This window comes from Syngnathoides biaculeatus, chromosome 3 (genome assembly GCF_019802595.1).
Source record: "Syngnathoides biaculeatus isolate LvHL_M chromosome 3, ASM1980259v1, whole genome shotgun sequence".
Classification (NCBI taxonomy): domain Eukaryota; kingdom Metazoa; phylum Chordata; class Actinopteri; order Syngnathiformes; family Syngnathidae; genus Syngnathoides; species Syngnathoides biaculeatus.
In genome coordinates this window covers 40,302,375-40,323,523 of record NC_084642.1, presented here as the reverse complement: position 1 = coordinate 40,323,523, position 21,149 = coordinate 40,302,375, and the positions used below count along the sequence as shown (strand labels likewise).

The 21,149-nt window shown below is 41.0% G+C and overlaps 1 protein-coding gene across 8 annotated transcripts in view; it reads left to right on the top strand.

Annotated features, from left to right (window-relative positions):
* Positions 1–21,149, top strand: part of samd4a (sterile alpha motif domain containing 4A) — a 205,501-nt gene that overhangs the window by 177,010 nt on the left and 7,342 nt on the right. Inside the window, exon 13 of one of the 8 annotated variants that reach the window (XM_061815861.1) lies at positions 5,272–9,980. The exons of the other annotated variants lie outside the window; for them this stretch is intronic. Coding sequence (XP_061671845.1) covers positions 5,272–5,300 — 29 coding nt within the window. The 3' untranslated portion in view covers positions 5,301–9,980. Of the gene's footprint in view, positions 1–5,271; positions 9,981–21,149 lie in introns of those variants that run through there. 8 annotated transcript variants of the gene reach the window in all.

Here is a 21,149-nt window from a genome sequence, read left to right as displayed (position 1 = left end):
ATTACGGAGGAGCTGGCAGCAGTGAAATCAATGAAATGAACAACCACCGGGAGTGATTTGCTCCACGAGGTAAACGCATGCATGGACACGCTTGAACTGAAATGGGAGAGACTGGTAGGAGTCACTACTGATGGTTGTCCGAATCTGACTGGGAAAAATGTGGGACTTTTCAAACGGATGAAAGATAAAGTGACTGAACTTGACACAGAGGACAAATTGGTATTTATTGTATTGTATTATTCATCAACATGCGCTGTGCAAGTCAGTGTTAAAACTTAACGAATGTAACGAAGACAATTAACTTTATCATGGCATGAGCATTGAATCACAGGCATTTTGTTTCACTTTTAGAAGGGCAGGATAACAAACATGTTGACATCAGGTACGATAAAGTTGTCGGATGGCTCAGCCTGAGCAACGCGTTGAAACTGTTTTGGGACCTCAAAGCAGAGATTGAGGAGTTTTGTGGAATTAAAGGCAAAAATATCCCTGATGTAGACTGGATTGCAGATTTACATTTGCTGTTGATGTGCCAGCACTGATAAATGAACTGAACATTAAACTGCAAGGCAAGGCACTTTTTGTTCATGAAATGTATAACATGTTAAGGCTTTCATGAGAAAGTTGCAGTTTCTTTCAAATCAATTAAAGAACACAATTCTCACTCATATGCAAACCCTGAAAGAAGTCAAACTATCAGCAACTCACCTCTGCAGGTACTCGTGTATATTAGGAGATATGCACAGTGAGTTTTCAAGACGATTTGAAGATTTTAAAAATATTGAGGATGAAATGCTCCTGATTTTCTCTCCCTTTGCATGCAATGTGGATAATCCACCCATTGATGTTCAGCTGGTGTGCATAAACTTGCAGTCAGATACAGTACGAGGAGAGCACTTTAAGTCAGCATCACCGCTGGAGTTTTATACATCTCTCGAGGAGAAGAATTTTCCAAACATGAGGAAATGTGCTCGGATGTTGGTTCTTTGTGTGTCCACCTATATATCATAATCAGAATCACAACCAGATTTAATGGCCAAGTGTGTAGAAACACAAGGAATTTTTCTCCAGCAGTCGATGCTGCCCCGGTACGATATACAGAACAGGGAACAACATAGCAACAAGAACAGGAGACATTACTGTTTATAGGGACTATTCCTTATCAGACATGCAAGATGTAAAATCTATACAAATAAGTGTATTAACAATGTCAGTTGTGCAAAGGGAACAGTTTAAAGTGACGAATCGTGCGGTCTACAAGGTGTAAAAAAATATATATAATAATAAGAAGACGAAGAAAAATATATATTACTAATACATGTGTATAAACATTGTCAGTAATGAAGTTTACTAAATTCAGAAACAGACCCTCTCTTACTGATGATCATCTATCAATTGTGCTTCATATCTCTACCTCAAACACTCAACCTGATTTTGATGCACTTGTTAAAGCTCAACTGAGGGTAGACTTCTCTCACTGAACTAGAAAAAAAACACGAAGGCTTGTTTACTTTTTTTTCTGCACTGCTTGGCAGATGGACATTATGTTAGTTATGTTAAATTATTGTTTGCATACAAAGACAATGTCGTATTTTAATCGAAAGTTGAAGTTTTAAACAAAGCATTGTGGTGTCAATGTGACTGAAAAAGAATTACACTTACCATTGGTATGCACAATTTTACTGAATATTTTTTTAAAACAACCTCACTCTCTCATTATCTTTCAATAACATACTCTTACCAGCTTCTGTAAACACAGCCCCATCTACTTATTTTAACGTATAAATAAAATTAATAACCAAAGTAGATTTCTAACTTTTGGCCCGGCTCTCCACAATATTTTGCAACTTTTTTTCATCCTAGACACACGTTTGAAATAGCATTCAATTTGTGTTTGAAAGGCCGCGTTACACACAAAAAGTGATGACTCACCCAATGACAGCCCGTCTTCCAAGAACTTAAAAAAAATGTTTGCCTCACAGTTCTGAGGCCCCGAGTTCAATCCCAGCCCTCTCCCTGTGTGGACTTTATGATCTCCCCATGCCTGCGTGGGTTTTCTCCGGGCTCTCCGGTTTCCTCCCACATCCCAAAAACATGCAACATGAATTGGACACTCTGAATTGCCCCGAGGTGTGATTGTGAGTGCGGTTGTTTGTCTCTATATGCCCTGCGATTGGCTGGCAACCAGTTCAAGGTTCTGAACCTCCTGCCCGATGACAGATGGGGTAGGCTCCCTTTTTCTTGATTATAACCAAAACCTTATTAAGGTGGTAAATATGACAAGATCCAAGGAGTCATTTGGGAGCCAAAAGATTTAACCGAGCCAAAAGAATCGGTTCTTTAATATGTACAGTGAACAAAATAAGTATTTGAACACCCTGCTATATTGCAAGTTCTCCCACATACAAATCATGGAGGGGTCTGAAATGTTCATCGTAGGTGCATGTCCACTGTGTGTGTGTGTGTGTGTGTGTGTGTGTGTGTGTGTGTGTGTGTGTGTGTGAGAGAGAGAGAGAGGAGAGAGAGAGAGAGAGAGAGAGAGAATCTAAAACAAAAAATCCAGAAAACACAAGGTATGATTTAATTTACACAATTTATTTCTGTGATATAACTGCAAATAAGTATTTGAACACCTGTCTATCAATTGGAATTCTGACCCTCAAAGACTTGTTAGTCCGCCTTTAAAAGTCCACCTCCACTCCATGTATTATCCTGAATTAGATGCACCTGTGTCAAGTTGTTAGCTGCATAAAACCACCTGTCCACCCCATACTTGTAACATGGACAAGACCAAAGAACTGTCCAAAGACACCAGAGACAAAATTCTACAACTCCACACGGCTGGAAAGGACTACGGAGAAATTGCCAAGCAACTTTAGAAAATGGAAGAAGCTAAATATGACGGCCAATCTCAATCGGAGTGGAGCCCCATGGCCCAGTCCTCCACAAAGATCTTCTCTAGATCAGACAGGTTTCTGGGGTGTCGCTAAGAAACAAGGAGTTTCACCTCCCTCCAAAGATTTTCTATTGGGTTTAGGTCTGGAGACTGGGTAGGCCACGCCAGAACCTTGATATGCTTCTTATGGAGCCACTCCTTGGTTTTCCTGGCTGTGTGCTTCGGGGTCATTGTCATGTTGAAAGACCCAGCCACAACCCACCTTCAATGCTCTGACTGAGAGAAAAGGGTTGTTCCCCAAAATCTATAATACATGGCCACGGTCATTCTCTCCTTAATACAGTGCAGTCGTCCTGTCCCATATGCAGAGATGGGAGTCGAAATTACTGTTATGACGTCACTTCCGCCACCCCACTGTTACGTTACTTCTGTTTCGCCGGTGTGGTGCCCCCTCCTCGACAAGAGGAAGTTTTGCTTGCGAGGAGAATGTGGGATGTGTGTCTCTCACCATCTCCAGCGCCTTCTTGCCATGTCTCCATGAATCCTCTTTTTTTTTTTTTTATTTCATTTGGTCAGACTGAAACATAACAAACACAGCAGACATGATAAAGTAACCATGTCGATAAACAGAGCAACCGTAAGCAAAAAAAACAAACATGAGTCAATGTACACAAATTAAGCACACAAAAAAAGGATTAAATGCAAAACAAGAGAGCAAATATGATGGAATTTTACGTACAATTAATCCATTTAATCCAAGAACAGGACATAACCCCGTCAGCACAATGGCTAAACTTGACAGGTCGTGCCATATTGTCATACGCTTTAGAAATTTTTAAAACCAGCCTTTGCTTACCGAAAAGCCTCGTCCTCTTCATGGACACTTTAATCTTGAAATGAGGGAGTTTTAAGCCTAGCCATACGATTGTGGAATGACATTCAGACAGTTGATGACCTGTGTAACATTTTGGACGCAGAGTACACAGGGCTTCTCTTATATACGGGAATAAGAAGTTATCCAGAGGGAAATTGCTTGCAAGAGTGTTTGAATTTCAAGAGCCGCAGCAAAGATTTCCCTCAGAAGATGTCACTACCGGCAGCACATTCATTCTCCCAGCTGGTGCACAATCACCTGTCTTTGCTATTAAAAGAGTTTGACCACTACTTCCCAACCAAAAGGACCCACAACAGGTGAGGGTGTAGAACTGGTCCGCTGTTCAATGGCCAGGAGAAAAACCACAGTGCTTATCTCCTAAATCTGAGCTTCGACTTCCCCACGGACCCTCCTCTCCAATATCCCTGAATAGATTTTACCATGGAGTCTGAGGAGTGTGATACCCCGGTCGTTGGAAAACACCCTTGGGTCCTGCTTCTTAAAAAGAGGGATCATGACCCCAGTCCGTCAAGCCAGAGTCACTGTCCCCAATGTGCACACAATGTTGCAGAGGTGTGTCAACCAGCCCCACAACATCCAGAGCCTTCAGGAACTCAGGGCGAATTTCATCCACCTCTGCGGCCTTGCCACCGAGGACTGTCTAACCACCCGGATGACCAGAGATAGGAGAGACCGCCTCAGAGACCCCAGACTCTGCTTCTTCATGGGAAGGTATGTCAGTGGAATTGGGGAGATCTTGAAAGTGTTCTCCCCTCCGCCTCACAAGGTCATAAGTCGAGGTCAGCAGTGCCCCATCCTCACTAAAGAGTGTGTAGATGGTGTGGTGCTTCCCCCTCCTGAGGAGCTGGACAATGGAGCAGAATTTATTAAAAGCCACCGGAAGTCTTTCTCGGTGGGCTCACTGAACTCTTCCCTTGTCAGAGTTTTTGCTTCAATGACCACCAAAGCTGCATTCTGCTTAAAAATTAGTCAGTCCACTTGAAACACAAAAGATATTACACGAGTTGGCCCATTCCAGTGTTCTTTAATCTTAAATACGGTAACCCATAAACATCCAATCCCCATGAAGTTACCGTAAAAAGGGGTTTAGTCATGAAAAATACATTTAATAGTGCAACACTGTTCTTTTTCATTTAAAAATTGACATTTTGGTACAAATTTTTAGAAAGAATCTTAAAAGTTGACACAAATTAAATGATTTTCTTTCACAGGCCACATCAATTATGTGACCATATTTGGCCCCTTGCCTGTGGGTTTAACACTTTTACTTTTGCAAGAAACCATCTTGAAGTTATCCAAACACAAGGGCCTTATTCAGATCAGATAGACGGGGCAATTCTTGGACCACACACCAAATTACCACTTTTGTTCGGGCCCATGCGCAGAGGTGGTGCAGCATCTTTTTGCACTGGAATCTCTTTCAAAAGATAAAATGAAAATTAACATACTGCTATTTTTTTTCTGTGATCTTCATCCCCAGATGGTGCTGAGCGAACATCAACAATATGAAATGAGAACTTGGGTGAGAGCAGTGGAACCATGTCGTGGGTAACTTCATGGGGCCCTGTCACAACACTACCACCCTGTGCTCGTCAGACCTCCAGTGCCCTCTTCCAGTACCCAAATGTGTAGAGCTCAACTAAGGGACTGGGAGGCATCCAAGAAACACAAATCAATACATTGGCTGCTTCGATGGGTTTGGAAAGCACATTTCCTGTTGTGACCATCAACATCTCAGTCATGAGGGCACGGGGCAAGAGAAAGGTATCAAACGTAGGCGAGCCAGCTTGTGAACAGCACCCCAATAGGAGATCAGGTTAAAAACAGTACACTGTGAGCAGAGGCAAAGATGCTGGGCTGAGAAGGGGGCCCACTGAAGACCTCTACAGCCCCAGTCCCTCTTTTTATGGTCCTCAACTATCAACCTTTAGAGAATGTAGCATTTTTTTAATATCTGTATCAGTACCTCAGACCCCCAGAATCAGACAAGCAGATGGATGACAATCATTTGAGTGTGTTCAGCACCAAACAAAAGTTAGTGTTATGTCTCTGTTGTTTACAAAATGATGCTACATCCAAAGGGTGCAGAAACATTTTTATCTATTATTTGTTCTGCCATTGACTTGGAAAAAGTGCCAATTAAGATAGAGAAATAATGAAAAAAGAGGGATATCAGATGTGAAAAGAGGAGAAGGTGATGTTGAGGAAAGGTACAGAAGGTTGAAGGGACTGAATTGAGCTGGCACTCTGAAGAGGGATACTTTAAAATTACAGTTGTGAGGGTCTGCTGGGAATGGCCGGCAGATTCCCCTGTCAGAAGGAATTTCAACTCCCACCTCCGAAAGAACTTTGCTCACGTCTCGGAGGAGGCCAGAGACATTGAATCCGAGTGGACGATGTTCTGCCCCTCCATTGCTGAGGCAGCCAACCAGACCTGAGGCCTTAAGGTGGCCGGTGCCTGTTGTGGAGGCAACCAATGAACACGTTGGTGGACACCAACAGTGAGGACTGCTGTCAAGCTGAAAAATTAGTCCTATTGGGCATTTCTGGCCTGTGGGACTCCCGAGGCAGCTGATAGGTATCGGCTGGCCAAGCGGAATGTGGCTTCGTTGGTCGCTGAGGCAAAAACCACCCGGATGACCAGAGATAGGAGAGACCGCCTCAGAGACCCCAGACTCTGCTTCTGGGAGGAGTTCGGTGAGGCCATAGAGAATGACTTCAGAATAGCTTCGAGGAAATTCTGGTCCACCGTCCAGCGTCTCAGGAGGGGGAAGCAGTGCACCGTCAACACCGTATAGTGGGGATGGGGCACTGCTGACCTCAACTCGGGATGTTGTGGGTCGGTGGGGAGAATGCTTCGAAGACCTCTTCAATTCCACCAATATGCCTTTTCATGAGTACGTCCCATGGACATCGGGGACAGTGCCTCTGGATTAGCAGACTCAGGTGGTGGTCCCCCTTTTCAAGAAGGGTGACGGAGGGTCTGTTCCAACTATAGAGTAATCACACTCCTCAGCCTCCCTGGTAAGGTCTACTCAGGGGTACTGGAAAGGACAGTCCGTCAGGAAGTTGAGCCTCGGATTCAAGAGGAGCAATGTGGTTTGCGTCCTGGCAGTGGAACAGTGGACCAGCTTTACACCCTCGCCAGGGTCCTCGAGGGTGCATGTGAGTTCGTCCAACCAGTCTACATGTGTTTTGTGGACTTGGAGAAGGCATTCGACCGTGTCCCTTGGGGAGTCTTGTGGGGCTTTCTTCGGGAGTATGGGGTACAGAATCCCCTGATATGAGCTGTTCGGTCCCTGTACTACCGCTGTCAAAGTATGGGCCGCATTGCCGGCAATAAGTCGGACTCGTTTCCAGTGAGAATTGGACTTTGCCAAGGCTGCCCTTTGTAACCAATTTTGTTCATAACGTTTATGGTCAAAATTTCTAGGCACAGCCGAGGCGGAGAGGGTCTCCGCTTTGGTGGCCTCAGCATCCCATCTCTGCTCTTTGCAGATGATGTGGTTCTGTTGGCTTCATCAAGCCATGATTTCCAGCCCTCACTGGAGCGATTTGCAGCAGAGTGTGAAGCGGCTGGGATGAGAATCAGCACCTCCAAATCCGAGACTATGATCCTCAGTCAGAAAATGATGGCATGCCGTCTCCAGGTCGGGGATGTGATCCTTCCCCAAGTGGAGGAGTTCCAGTATCTTGGGGTCTTGTTCACAAGTGAGGGAAGAATGGAGTTGGAGATCGACAGACGACTCGGTGCAGCGTCTGCAGTTATGCGGACTTTGTATCGGTCCGTTGTGGTAAAGAGGGCGCTAAATTGAAAGGCGAAGCCCTCAATTTACCAGTCAATCTACGTTCCTACCCTCACCTATGGGCATGTGACTGAAAGAACAAGATCCCGAATACAAGCGGCTGAAATGAGTTTCCTCCGCAGGGTGTCTGGGCTCTCCCTTAGAGATAGGGTGAGAAGCTCGGTTATCTGGGAGGGGCTCAGTGTCGAGCGGCTACTTCTCGGCATTGAGTGGAGCCAGATGAGGTGGCTTTGGCATCTGATTCAGATGCCTCCTGGACGCCTCCCTGGTGAGGTGTTCCGGGCATGTCCCACCGGAAAAGAGACTCCGAGGATGACTCAGGACACGCTGGAGAGACTATGTCTCTCGGCTGGCTTGGGAACGCCTCGGGATCCCTCCGGAAGAGCTGGAAGAAGTGGCTTCGGAAAGGGAAGTCTGGGTATCCCTGCTGAAGCTACTTTCCCCACGACCCGACCTGGAAAAATGGTAGATATTGGATGGATGGATGGATGGATGGATGCATGGAGCTAAATACATACACCGTGATTACCAGTGGGATTTATATATATGTATATCGTCTTTCTGATAGATAGACGGACGGATAGATAGATGTTAAACCTTGATTAAACGGGGTGGTTTAAGATGCATGTTGCAACTGAATACCTTCCTTGGAGGAAATGGGAAAGGACATCACACTAAATCAGTCCATAAAGGGTTGGTGGCCAGAGACTGTATGACTGGAGATTGTGTAACCTATTTTCTAAAAGAAGCGGAACGTGTGGCGGTACAAGGTCACCTGACTGCTCTGAAGAGGTCACAAATCATTGATGCTGAACTTTTAGCTGGCAATTCTCTGGGTTGAAATCAACAGGTTAGTGAGAGTTCTCAGTGGCAAAAGGCATACAGGTCAAAATTGCAGTTTCTGTAACTTTTATTTTTTTATTTTTTTAGACAAGAGCAGATTATTGGCCCACTGCCCAACCCCATTACCTAGTGTATTCTTAGGTGGTCTCCCATCCAAGTACTAACCAGGACTGATTTTGCTTAGCTTCCAAGATCAGGCACTCCCAGGGTACAGCACAGGGGAAACTAACAGCTCCTGAACTTTAATCATTTGTTTGAATTGCTCAACTTAATTTACAACTAAATCTGAATAACATAATATGAATTTGGGAGCACGGTGGCCGACTAGATAGCACATTCCTCTCACAGTTCTGAGGAGCCAGGTACAGAGCGGCCTGCCTGAGATTGCATGTTGACCCTGCAATTTGGTGTGTAATCCGGTTTCATTCCACATCTCAAAAACATACATGGTAGGTTAATTGAAGACTCTAAATGTTATGTGTGAATATGAGTGTGAATGGTTGTTTGATTACATGTTTCCTTCGAGTGGCTGGTGACGAGCTCGGAGTGTACTTCACCTCTCACTCAGTCGTTGGGACAAGCTCCAGTGTGCCTGCGACCTCAGTGAGGATAAGCGTTATGGAAAATTTAATCAGATTTATTAGTTTGGAACTGCAGTCCAATAAACGTGAAAGTCAATATAAGATTTTATCAGTGAAAATTAAAATTATTTATTTTTACATTCTGTGTTGTCTTTTCAGATTCAGTCCAACAAATTCACTTTGAAATTACCTGTGACAGACATCAGTCACTTTAGGAATTGCCACTAATCAAAGATACTCAGTTCTTCTCTTTTGCCGATCAGCGCTTTCACTTTGAACATGGCACAGGGCCTATCTAGAGAGTCAAATCTTCTAATCAACTACAGTATTTTAACCTTAATAGCACTTTTCCTTAACCGGTGTGGAATGTGTCCTTTCGAACATAGTAAGGACAGTGTTTTATAGGAACTTATCACAGCAATGTAACTTTGTCATCTCCTCTGCTCCAATAACCACTAGTCCACTAGTTCACTAGCCATAGGGAGGATGTCCCACTCAGCAACAGTCTGGACAATGAACTTAAAGCAGATGATGATGGTCGTCTATGCATTTAACTGCATACACTATAGCAGGGGTCGGGGAGCCTTTTCGACTGAGAGAGCTATGAAGGCCAAATATTTTAAAATGTAGTTTAAAAAGAGCCATACAGTATTTTAAAAATTAAGTACAGTCTTTTTACGCATTTATTTAGGACCAACACTTTGAGTACAATCTTCTTCTTTTCCTTTCGGCTTGTCACCACAGCATGTCATCTTTTTCCATCTAAGCCTATCTCATGCATCTTCCTTTCTAACACCCTGCTTGTCATGTCACCTCAACACCTCATGTCCTCCCTCACAACAGCCATCAACCTTTTCTTTGGTCTTCCTCTCACTCTTTTGCCTGGCAGCTCCACCCTCAGCACCCTTCTGCCAATATACTCACTCTCTCGCCTCTGAACATGTCCAAACCATCAATAGTGAAGAAAATAAGTATTTGAACACCCTGCTATATTGCAAGTTCTCCCACTTAGAAATCATGGAGGGGTCTGAAATTTTCATCGTTGGTGCATGTCCACTGTGAGAGAGAAAATGTAAAAAGAAAAATCCAGAAATCACAATGTATGATATTTTCACGATTTATTTGTGATAAAACTGCAAATAAGTATTTCAACACCTGTCTATCAGCTAGAATTCGGACCCACAAAGACCTGTTAGTCTGTCTTTAAAAGTCCACCTCCACTCCATGTTTTATCCTGAATCAGATGCACCTGGTCGTTAGCTGCATAAAGACACCTGTCCATCCCATACAATCAGTCAGACATAAAATTGTAACATGACCAAGCCCGAAGAGCTGTCAAAAGACACCAGAGACAAAATTGTACAACTCAACATGGCTGGAAAGGGCTTCGGAGAAATTGCCAAGCAGCTTGGTGTAAAAAGGTCCACTGTTGGAGCAATCATTAGAAAATGGAAGAAGCTAAACCTGACAGTCAATCTCAATAGAAGTGGCGCCCCATGCGAGTTATCACTTCGTGGGGTCTCAATGATCCTTAGAAAGGTGCGGAATCACCCCAGGACTACACAACAGGGCATGGTCAATGACCTGAAAAGAGTTGGGACCACCGTGACAGTTGGTAATACACTGTCATGTCATGGTTTAAAATCATGCACGGCACAGAAGGTTCCCCTGCTTAAACCTAAGTTTTCCAATGACCATTTGGATCATACAGAGGAGTCATGGGAGAAAGTTTTGTGGTCAGATCAAACCAAAATGGAACTTTTTGGTCATAATTCCACTAACCGTGTTTGGAGAAAGACGAATGATGAGTTCATCCCAAGAACACTATCACCACCTACTGTGAGGCACGGGGGTGGTAGCATCATGCTTTGGGGGTGTTTTTCTGCACATGGGACAGGACGACTGCACTGTATTAAGGAGAGGATGTCCGTGGTCATGTATTCTGACATTTTGGGGAACAATCTCTTTCCCTCAGTCACAGTATTGAAGATGGGTCGTGGCTGGGTCTTTGACAATTACATGACATGACAATTACCCGAAGCACACAGCCAGGAAAACCAAGGAGTGGCTCCATAAGAAGCATATCAAGGTTTTGGCGTGGACTAGCCAGTGTCCATACCTAAACCCAATAGAAATTCTTTGGAGGGAGCCGAAACTCTGTGTTTCTCAGAGAAAGCCCAGAAAACCTGTCTGATCTAGAAACGATCTTTATGGAGGAGTGGGCCAAAATCCCTCCTGTAGTGTGTGCAAACCTTGCGAACAACTACAGGAAACGTTTGACCGCTGTAATTGCAAACAAAGGCTACTGTAACAACTATCAAGATTGGTTTTCTTTGGTGTTCAAATACTTATTTGCAGCTGTATCACACAAATAAATCGAGAAAAAATCAGACATTATGATTTCTGGATTTTTATTTTTAGATTATCTCTTTCACAGTGGAAATGCACCTACGATGAAAATTTCAGACCCCTCCATGGTTTCTAAGTAGGAGAACTTGTAATATATCTGGATGTTCAAATACTCATTTTCATCACTGTAAGTCTGCTCTCTCTAACCTTGTCTCCAAAACATCCAACTTTGGCTATCCCTATAATGAGCTCATTTTGAGTACAATAAGTTTCTGAATTATTTTAAATAACTTTGTTACACTGTTGCTCAGCAATGATGACAAAAGTACTACTTACAATTGATGCGATATCTGGTGCAGCACAGTTGCTGATGTCCGATTAAGCTTCACCCAGGCGTTGAGACTTCCATCCATTCATCGTGAACTTAATTCAATTTGATTTGCCATCATCATAGTACGATGGTGAACACTTCTTGCCGACAAAGGCATATCTTTTGTTTGATTATCTTGTCTTTATACAAAGTTGGCAAAATGTTTATTGGCAACGTCGAGTACAAATGCTTTGGCATCCACCCCATCTGTGAATTTAAACACACAGCAGGACCCTCCCTCTCCACAAATGCTGTCCATTGTTGTTGAAAACGTCAGTGGTACACATACTTTTTTCTTTCCATAATATCCCTTTCTTTCTATATTTTCCGTTTCCATAATTAGTTGTTCCAACACAATCGGTGTTAGACCCTTCTGCGCTTGTGGACACAGACTACCACGCAAAAATTACGACAACCCCATGAGGACAAACTGTCTGTCATTTGCGTTGCCCCCCACACCAAACTACGGCAACACCAATAGCACAAACCTTCTCTGCATGATGGAAATCACATCTCCAGTATGTCCTTATGAGGGCTCTGCGAGCCATACGCAACCACCAAAAGAGCCAGGTACGGCTCGGGAGAGCCACAGGTTCCCAATCCCTGCACTATAGGCTTGACTGATAACTAGCTGTAGTAACAGCACACAGGACCTAGAAGAAATCAGTTCAAATCAAAGGTTAGTGGTCTGAAATTTGACCACATGAACCCTTGAACATGTAAACTTTAAAACAAAATGGCAAGTGGATGCATAAACTCTGGACTTCAGTTAATTGATGTAACCCCCTAAATTCATTTTAATGCTTTTTCTACCCCTGGGTATCAAGAAAGCCCAGGACATGGAGTTCCATGCTTGAATGACATTATGTTGGGAAAAAGAGAGGTGATGTAGTTATGTCAGTGTGCTACTGTATGTTCCAACAATACACTGTCCTTCCGTGTTTGAAAAGCCCTTTTTATCGCTTTATGACGAGATGATACATTCCACAAAGGTTAAAGAAAGCCAGTATAAAGGTTAAAATACTGTAGTTAGATTTTATTTTCCATAAAGGCCCTAGATCATGTGCTCAAAAACAAAATTGCTGATAAGCAGAAGAGGAGATGTTTGCCTCCTGTTGATGGATGTACCCAATGACATAGAATAAAAACTGGATTGTGCACTCTGCACTCTGGTTTCACCATGGTCAACAGGCTCTGGTTTCCGGTCAGGGGAACAGGTTTGGTAAACATACACACATTGTTATGGAAAACGATCCGATAAATATATAATAATTAATTATGAAGGTTAAAGTGAAACACACTTAACGGTGAAAAGTTACTTGTTTGTGGCCGCCTGCACGGTTTTGACAGCCAACAGCCCAACAAAAAAGCTAAATCTCACGTATTCCAATTAAATTCGATGTTATTATGTTCCACAATGGACACTACTGTATGTACAATTAATTGTAAGGATGTTAAAGGACGTCAACTTTCACGTGAAATAGTACCCAAAGCAATGTTTTGCCCTGACCGAAGGTTTACCATGTGAAAGGGGCCTGTGCGCAGTGTAATTTTTATTCTATGTCATTAGCTGTACCTATGTACCCGAATGTCTGTCACAGCTACATTTGATGTTGAATTTGTTAAAATGAATCTGAAATAATCAAAATCAATGTTCAAATATACAATTTGAATTTTCATTGTGAATAAAATAATCTAACATTCAATTTCAAGTTAATTGTACCAAATGTCATTTTGAATTTGTCGGATTCAGAATAAATTTTTAATGATATGTTTCAAATTAAACAATTCAAAAAAACAAATTCATATTGTTCTTAAAATCCCATTATAAATGCAATAATTCAAGTTAGCAATTACATTTCAAATACAAATGATTGAAATTCAGTTAATAGTGGCACAAATTTCAGCCCATATAATTCCATCCTATTGTCATTGTATAATAGTACAGTATTGCCTTTGTTCCTCCATTTGATATGATCATGTGATAGATAACATCCAAATAGCCATGACTCAAACACCACTGTGGTAATTTGGAGTCAGAACAAGTCGCTGTTGTTCAAGCCCCCATCAAACATATATTTTGACATTAGGTCTTTTCAATTGTGTGCCGAAGGAGATCCCACATACTGTAAATTTTCGATTTGATATTGGTTTGCATGCAAATAAATATTGACAACGGTGACCAAGGCAGGCAAGGCATTGTTGTAAGATGTAATCCTATTGGTTGTCAATTTACCAGAAGAAGTTTTGATGTTCTTGTCAAAATATGTCCAGGCTAATCTTGAAAAAAAATAAAAATAAAAAAAGGCTTCATCAAGCTAATAACGGTGCTAAAATCTTGTAGTGTGATCCAAGCTTAAGGGCAACGTGTCTCATATTGGCCATCAGAGACACATTGTAGTTGATTTCTTTTTTTTTTTTTTTAAGGGACTAAACATGCAGAAATTCTGACTTGGTGCCATACTGTCCCTTTGACAGGCTTGTTGTAAGGGTCAAGTTAAGTCTGTCAATGACACACAAACGTGCTATAATGTTTCATAATACTGCACACCGCGATTACATTTCAGTGTTAGTGGCTCTTCTGCATTAAGGCCTTCTTTTCTTCAATGAAACGCTTCCAACAAGGCACAAATGTGACACGTTTAAGTGCTTTTTTAACGAATTGCTACTTCATTTAAGAGCGGGCAACATCCTTTGCCTATCTGATACAGAACTTACACTATTTTTCCTATTCATTATTTTTGCAGTTTATAGCTTTACTCAGTTAAGTGTATTGTTTTCTATATTATTTAAAGTACCACATTTATTTACAAGTTATGGCAGGTAACCATACAGACATCTCAGATATATATATATATATATATATATTTACTTTTATCGATTATTTTATGTCACTTTATAATCATGTTTTCATCATTCAGTCTAATATATGTTTTCACATTGGTGTCAGAGGGCAGCTGAGAGACCAGGAGCCGATCCACTATTTCTACTTTAACATACAATACATCTTTAGCCAGAGTTTAAAGCACAAGGCTGATCTCAGTACATGCATTGCATATCCAGAACCTATTTACCTCGCTTCTCTTTTGCCACATTTTTTTGTTATAACCTTAACCTTGTAGAGATAGTATTGCCCAGGTAATGAACAGATCCACAGTGTAAAGTCTGACTTTTGCCCAAAGCGGGATTGAAAATGGATGGATGGATGGATGGATGGTTTCCTCCATACCTGACATCTCGCATTCATGACCAAGGGTTAAATTTTGCTCTCATCAGACTCGAGAATTTTGTCTGTCATTGACTCGGAGTCCTTTGGGTGTCATCGCAGTAATCTCATTTAATTTCTCTCAACCTGCATCTGAGACACAAAAAAATGCATATGACTAACAAAAATGACCATGGTGACTCTGCATCCAAGGACGCACAGCATTGCTTACCCACATACAGTGAAGAAAATCAGTATTTGAACACCCTGCTATATTGCAAGTTCTCCCCCTTAGAAATCATGGAGGGGTCTCAAATTTTAATCGTAGGTGCATGTCCACTGTGAGAGTGATCATTTCAAAAGAAAAATCCAGAAATCACAATGTATGATTTTTCACTCATTTATTTGTGTGATAAGTATGAGATAGGTATTTGAACACTTGAGAAAACCAATGTTAGTATTTGGTACAGTAGCTCACATAAGCACTTGGTGTCCCATAATATATCTCACCAGTTAACATTCAATTGCCAAAAGTACTTGCTCACCTGCCTTGACTCCCAAATGATCAGAAAGGACATCTTTTCATTCATTCATTTATTTTCTGAACCACTGAACCTCACCAAGGTCACTGGCGTGTTGGAGCCTATCCCAGTTATCTTCTTGTGAGAGGCGAGGTACACCCCGAACTGGTAACCAGCCAATTGCTGGCCACATAAAAACAAACAATCATTCATACCAATGGCCAATTTAGAGTCTTCCATTAACAAACAACACATGTCGCATTAACAGGAGGCCCCGTAGCTCAGTGGTTAGAGCACTGGTTTGGTAAACCAGGGGTTGTGGGTTCATATCCCACTGGGGCCTCCACTCCCTGAGAACGGTTGCGTTAGGAAGGCCATCTGGCATAAAAATTGTGCCAAACATATGTGCGTTCATCTGAGATGACACGCTGTGGCGACCCCGAAAGGGACAAGCTGAAAGAAGAAGAAGAAGAACCTTTGTTTCCAATTACAGAGGGGCCTCCACTCCCTGAGAACGGTTGCGTTAGGAAGGGCATCTGGCATAAAAATTGTGCCAAACATATGTGCGTTCATCTGAGATGACACGCTGTGGCGACCCCGAAAGGGAAAAGCTGAAAGAAGAAGAGCCTTTGTTTCCAATTACAGAGGTCAAATGTTTCCTGTAATTGTTGACCAGGTTTGCACACAATGCAGGAGGGATTTTGGCCCACTCGTCCACATAGATCTTCTCTAGATCAGACAGGTTTCTGGGCTGTCACCGAGAAACAGAGTTTCAGCTCCCTACAAAGATTTTCTATTGGGTTTAGGTCTGGAGACTGGCGAAGCCACACCAGAACCTTGATATGCTTCTTACGGAGCCACTCGTTCATTTTCCTGGCTCTGTGCTTTGGGTCATTGCCATGTTGAAAGACCCAGCCACGACCCATCTTCAATGCTCTGACTGAGCCAATGAGGTTGTTCCCCAAAATTTCACAATACATGGCTGCGGTCATCCTCTTCTTAATAGAGTACAGTCGTCCTGTCTCATGTGCAGAAAAACACCCCCGAAAGCATGATTCTACCACCCCCATGCTTCACAGTAGGTGGTGATGGTGTTCTTGGGATGGAACTCATCATTCGTCTTCCTCCAAACACGGTTAGTGGAATTATGACCAAAAGGTTCCATTTTGGTCTCATCTGACCACAAAACCTTCGCCCATGACTCTTCTGTATCATACAAATGGTCATTGGCAAACTTAAGATGTCCTTTCCAGCCATGTGGAGTTGCACAATTTTGTCTCTGGTATCTTTGCACACCTCTTTGGTGTTGGCCATGTTACAAGTTTGAGTCTTACTGATTGTATGGGGTGGACAGGTGTCTTTATTCAGCTCACGACCTCACACAGGTGCATCTGATTCAGGATAATACATGGAGTGGAGGTGGACTTTTAAAGGTGAACTAACAGGTCTTAAAGGGTCAGATTTTTAGCTGATAGACAGGTGTTCAAATACTTATTTGCAGCTGTATCACACAAATAAATCGTTAAAAAAACATACATTGTGATTTCTGGATTTTTCTTTTTAGATTATTTCTTTCACAGTAGACATGCACCTACGATGAAAATTTCAGACCGCTCCATGATTTCGCAGTGGGAGAACTTGCAAAATACCAGGGTGTTCAAATACTTATTTTCTTCACTGTATGTCTATATGCGTTGCTGAGGTACTTCAGTGAATTATTTTCCACTAAAACTGTTTTGGTCCTAACCAGTAGACAATCAGAGGCAGAGAAGGACAGGTTATCCTAAACACAGCATAGCCTTTTTTTTTTTCCCTGGACTCATTCAATAGCCACTGTTGGTGGTAACACACCATTCACGAAAGCAAGCTGCAGGCTGAGCAGCATTAGTAGATGTTAGATGCACACAATTGGGATACTTTAGTGATAAGCAACTATTTATTCATGGTTTGAAGTATTCTGCCTTAGTCCTGGAAATCTGGTGTATAAGTCCATTCATTCGGTCAATTTGTGTGTTTAAAAAAAAAAAAAAACAACAACAACACGTGACATGCGAGTCAGTGCGGGGATTGAGTAATACTCTACCTTATGGTTTGGAATTTTCGCTAATTTTTGTCTCACTGCTACTAAAGCAAAGTTAGTGCACACCAATCACGAGCTTGGCAATCGCAATTGTAAAGAAAACCCTGCAGGCATGGGGAGTCTGTCTATGGGTGGGGAACTCACAATGGCCATCCATATTATTGCTCAGCACCACAACGAAGCTTATAGTCATGATGTACATTTGAAGTGTAATGCAGCTGGTGGGCTAGCCAGCTGTCTAGGTGCATTCTTAATTTCAGTAAAAGCAAGTGATCCACCACACAGTCACAGCTGTAGATGCCTAAGCACAGTGGTGTGGTCCAAGGCAAACCCAATAAAACAGAGCCTTTCACATCCACCAGTATAGAACATACAGTATTATATGCCGTTTAGGCAAATGTTTTTCCTGCTTTTTTTTTTTTAAATATGTTACGATTATCTGACAGTTTAAGTTTCTGTACATCACCATTTTTATATTCTTCCCAGTCCAGTAAATACCTACCACCCAAAATTTTCACTTTTACTGTTGATTATCAATTGTGAATTTGAGAAAATTCTTCAATTTCCAGAGCTCAATAAACTCCTTTGGTTTAAAAATATTCATAACCAGGTAATTATTTCTTCACTTGGTTATCTGTTCATAAAGTTATTTAGTTTATAATAAATTAAAATCCAATTCACCTCCGTATAAGTATAATTTGTGAAATACGATTACCCTATTTAATTCCATACTAAGCAAGTTTTTGTTGCATTTACTACACTCACATTTTTGGGATTTATAAACACACCTAAAACAATACAAATACATTTAAACACCTAATATATTGACCATTACCAATGGCTAATATAAAAATGTTCTACAAACATTGTATAGTATACAGTAATAACATCAATAAAAATTTGCAATATAACAGGTCCATAAAGCAAGAACTGTTAAATAGTGGAGGCTTATTGTAACTGTATTCCATGATAAATTGCAGGGACTCATCGCTCCAGGGCTGAAACTCATTTTTTCTATGAAGGTGCATCCTGGAAATAGCATAATCTCAAGCATGAAATGATTGATGCATTATGCACACCCCAGGGGGGGGTCTATATATTCATTATACACTGGTCTCTTGAGTATCTCAAATCATCTTTCCTCATTGAAAGAAAATCCAATTAATCCACTCCCCCCCATGAATACCAGAAAGTGTCTCCTTCGACTGACAGTCTCATTTATTCATCACCTCCCTGATTGCTCAGTTTAGATGGCCAGCAAGCTCTAGAACAGAGGTGGGCAATTTTTTTTTTTTTACTCATGGGCCGCATTGGGTTCTAATTTGACAGAGGACCAGGACCTCATAACAGAGTATACACATGCAAATAAATGTACAACCTGATTTAGTCTCAGTGAACACTGAATATTTCAAATGTGCAACATAGCCCTCATCCAGGTTCTATGTTTGTCTCAATTAAAATGCAAGATGTGGCATTTAAACACTATTTGGCATTATAGTGGGAGGAAAAAATATAAATAGATTAAAATAGCACACAATATGGGACAATTGAAGACTCAAAGTTAAAGAAATCAACATTTATTGAAAAGAGATGTAACTTGCATCATTCAAAACATATTTCTTAATGAAAGTCCCATTCCGTTCTGCTCTGCTCATTTTCTGATCTCCTGCTGTGTGTAACTGTGGACTAAATTAAAAGATGCACTTTCAAAGATTTAATCCCATAAGTATTTTTTTTTCATACCAGCAGAAAAATTCACCAATTTTAGTGTGAACAGTGTTGCTTGTCGTCTTTTTTTTTTTTTTTTTTTTTGCCAGTGCATCAAAGTCTGGAGTTAGATTTGTTGTGGCAATTCTCAGGATAGATCTGAGGTGTTTGTCAGTTAGCCGGGATCTGTGACAGGCTTTGTGGATGTTTGTAACACTGAAAGTCGAGTCACACGCGTGGGTAAAACCAAACAACACTGGCATCTTCTGTGCCGTCTTCTGGAGGTTTGGAAACGTGGCTTTGTTGAGGAAAGCCTAAAAGTCGTTGAGTTTAAGAGACTTGAACTTGAACAAAAGTCTCTGTGCAGGTTGTCCAGTGATTTGCAGTATTTTTTCGTGTTTGGGTGGCCTCTTTCTGTGTGGCTACTGTGGGGAAATGAGTGAGATTTGTTTGACATTTGTCTGGAGAATAAAATCAACTGAGAATTGTGTACGTTGTGCACAAAATTATCTTTCCCCTGTAGCTTCACATTAAGATCATTCATATATGAAAATATGTCCACAGCAAATGCAAAATCACAAAGCCAGGGGAAAAAAATCCAAGAACAAGACATTTGTAATCCTTCTAAGTTAATTTCTGCAATTCAAACCAACACGAGATTAAGGGACAACATTATGCCATTTTACTGCCTTACTTTTTTGTTCTTTTCTTTTTATGTTATTTGAATAAGCACAACAATGAGGCAGGCTTTTTATATTATATTCCAAAGGTTTTGTAACTTGAATATGTCTGTTATTCACATCTTCATGCCAAAATTCTGTCTATAAATTTTGTGTGGGCTGCAATTTTAGCAACTTGGGTAACTTCAAAAGTATTTCAACTAGACATATATACACAATATTGTTTTGCATTTTTTTATTTGTCTTAGTTTCTGAAATTTAGACAAGATAGTGCAATTAATTTTTGTTATATTTTTTTAATTTGTAAATTGTAAAACCATCTAATATGTAACACATTTGTACCGCTTGACTGTGCTCCTTTATTGCCTTTAGTTTTTAGGTGTCTTATTTCTTTTATTGACTGTAGGCTTCAGTATGTATTTGACTAAAGAATATTATCGTTTATTGTAAAAAAAAAAAAAAAAAAAAAAAACTGGAAAGAAATGCTGCAACAAAAAGGACAAAACTCAATTGAAACTGCAGGAAAAGAGAACTGTGTAATTTATCTACATGCAGAAGGCTGAGTCATATTTACAATAACAAATAGCAGGGCCTTTTTTTTTTACATGAGACATTGTGTTTTTTGTTTATGTATGAACTTTAAAAATTGAAATTGTCAAGGAACAAACCAGTGACACTTGTGCCAGGACTTATTCATAGTGCAAATTGATTTATTTCTTAGTCTATTTGTCATGCTTCATGCTGCCATGTAGATTTCTATTCCACAGGCATCTGGTAAATCAGAGAAATTGGATTTTTGTGTAACTTTAAATCAGCTTGTTTTTTTATATTAGGAAAAAAGTATTATGAATAACTTTATTTATTCAAATGATATGAAAACGTGAGTAGCAAGGAACACTTCCTTGACTTTTGATTGACAAATGCAACGAATCAAAAAAGTAAGCATCCTTTTGTGTGAAGAGATTAACTCTAATTGGACCCTCACCCAAACGGTGATAATAAACCTCACTAGTTAGGGACCCTGAGGAATTGTCATTGTATTATGAAAAATGTTTATGATTTTGAATTTTACACAGGCAGAGTAGTGGTAAAATAAAACATGAACAACATGGACTTGCAGTTTTAATTTAAGCAGTTTCCCCTAAATTATATTTATTTTAAAGGAATTTCAGCCTGTTGGGACAGCCATTATTTTCTATAAGCAAGGATTCAAAGT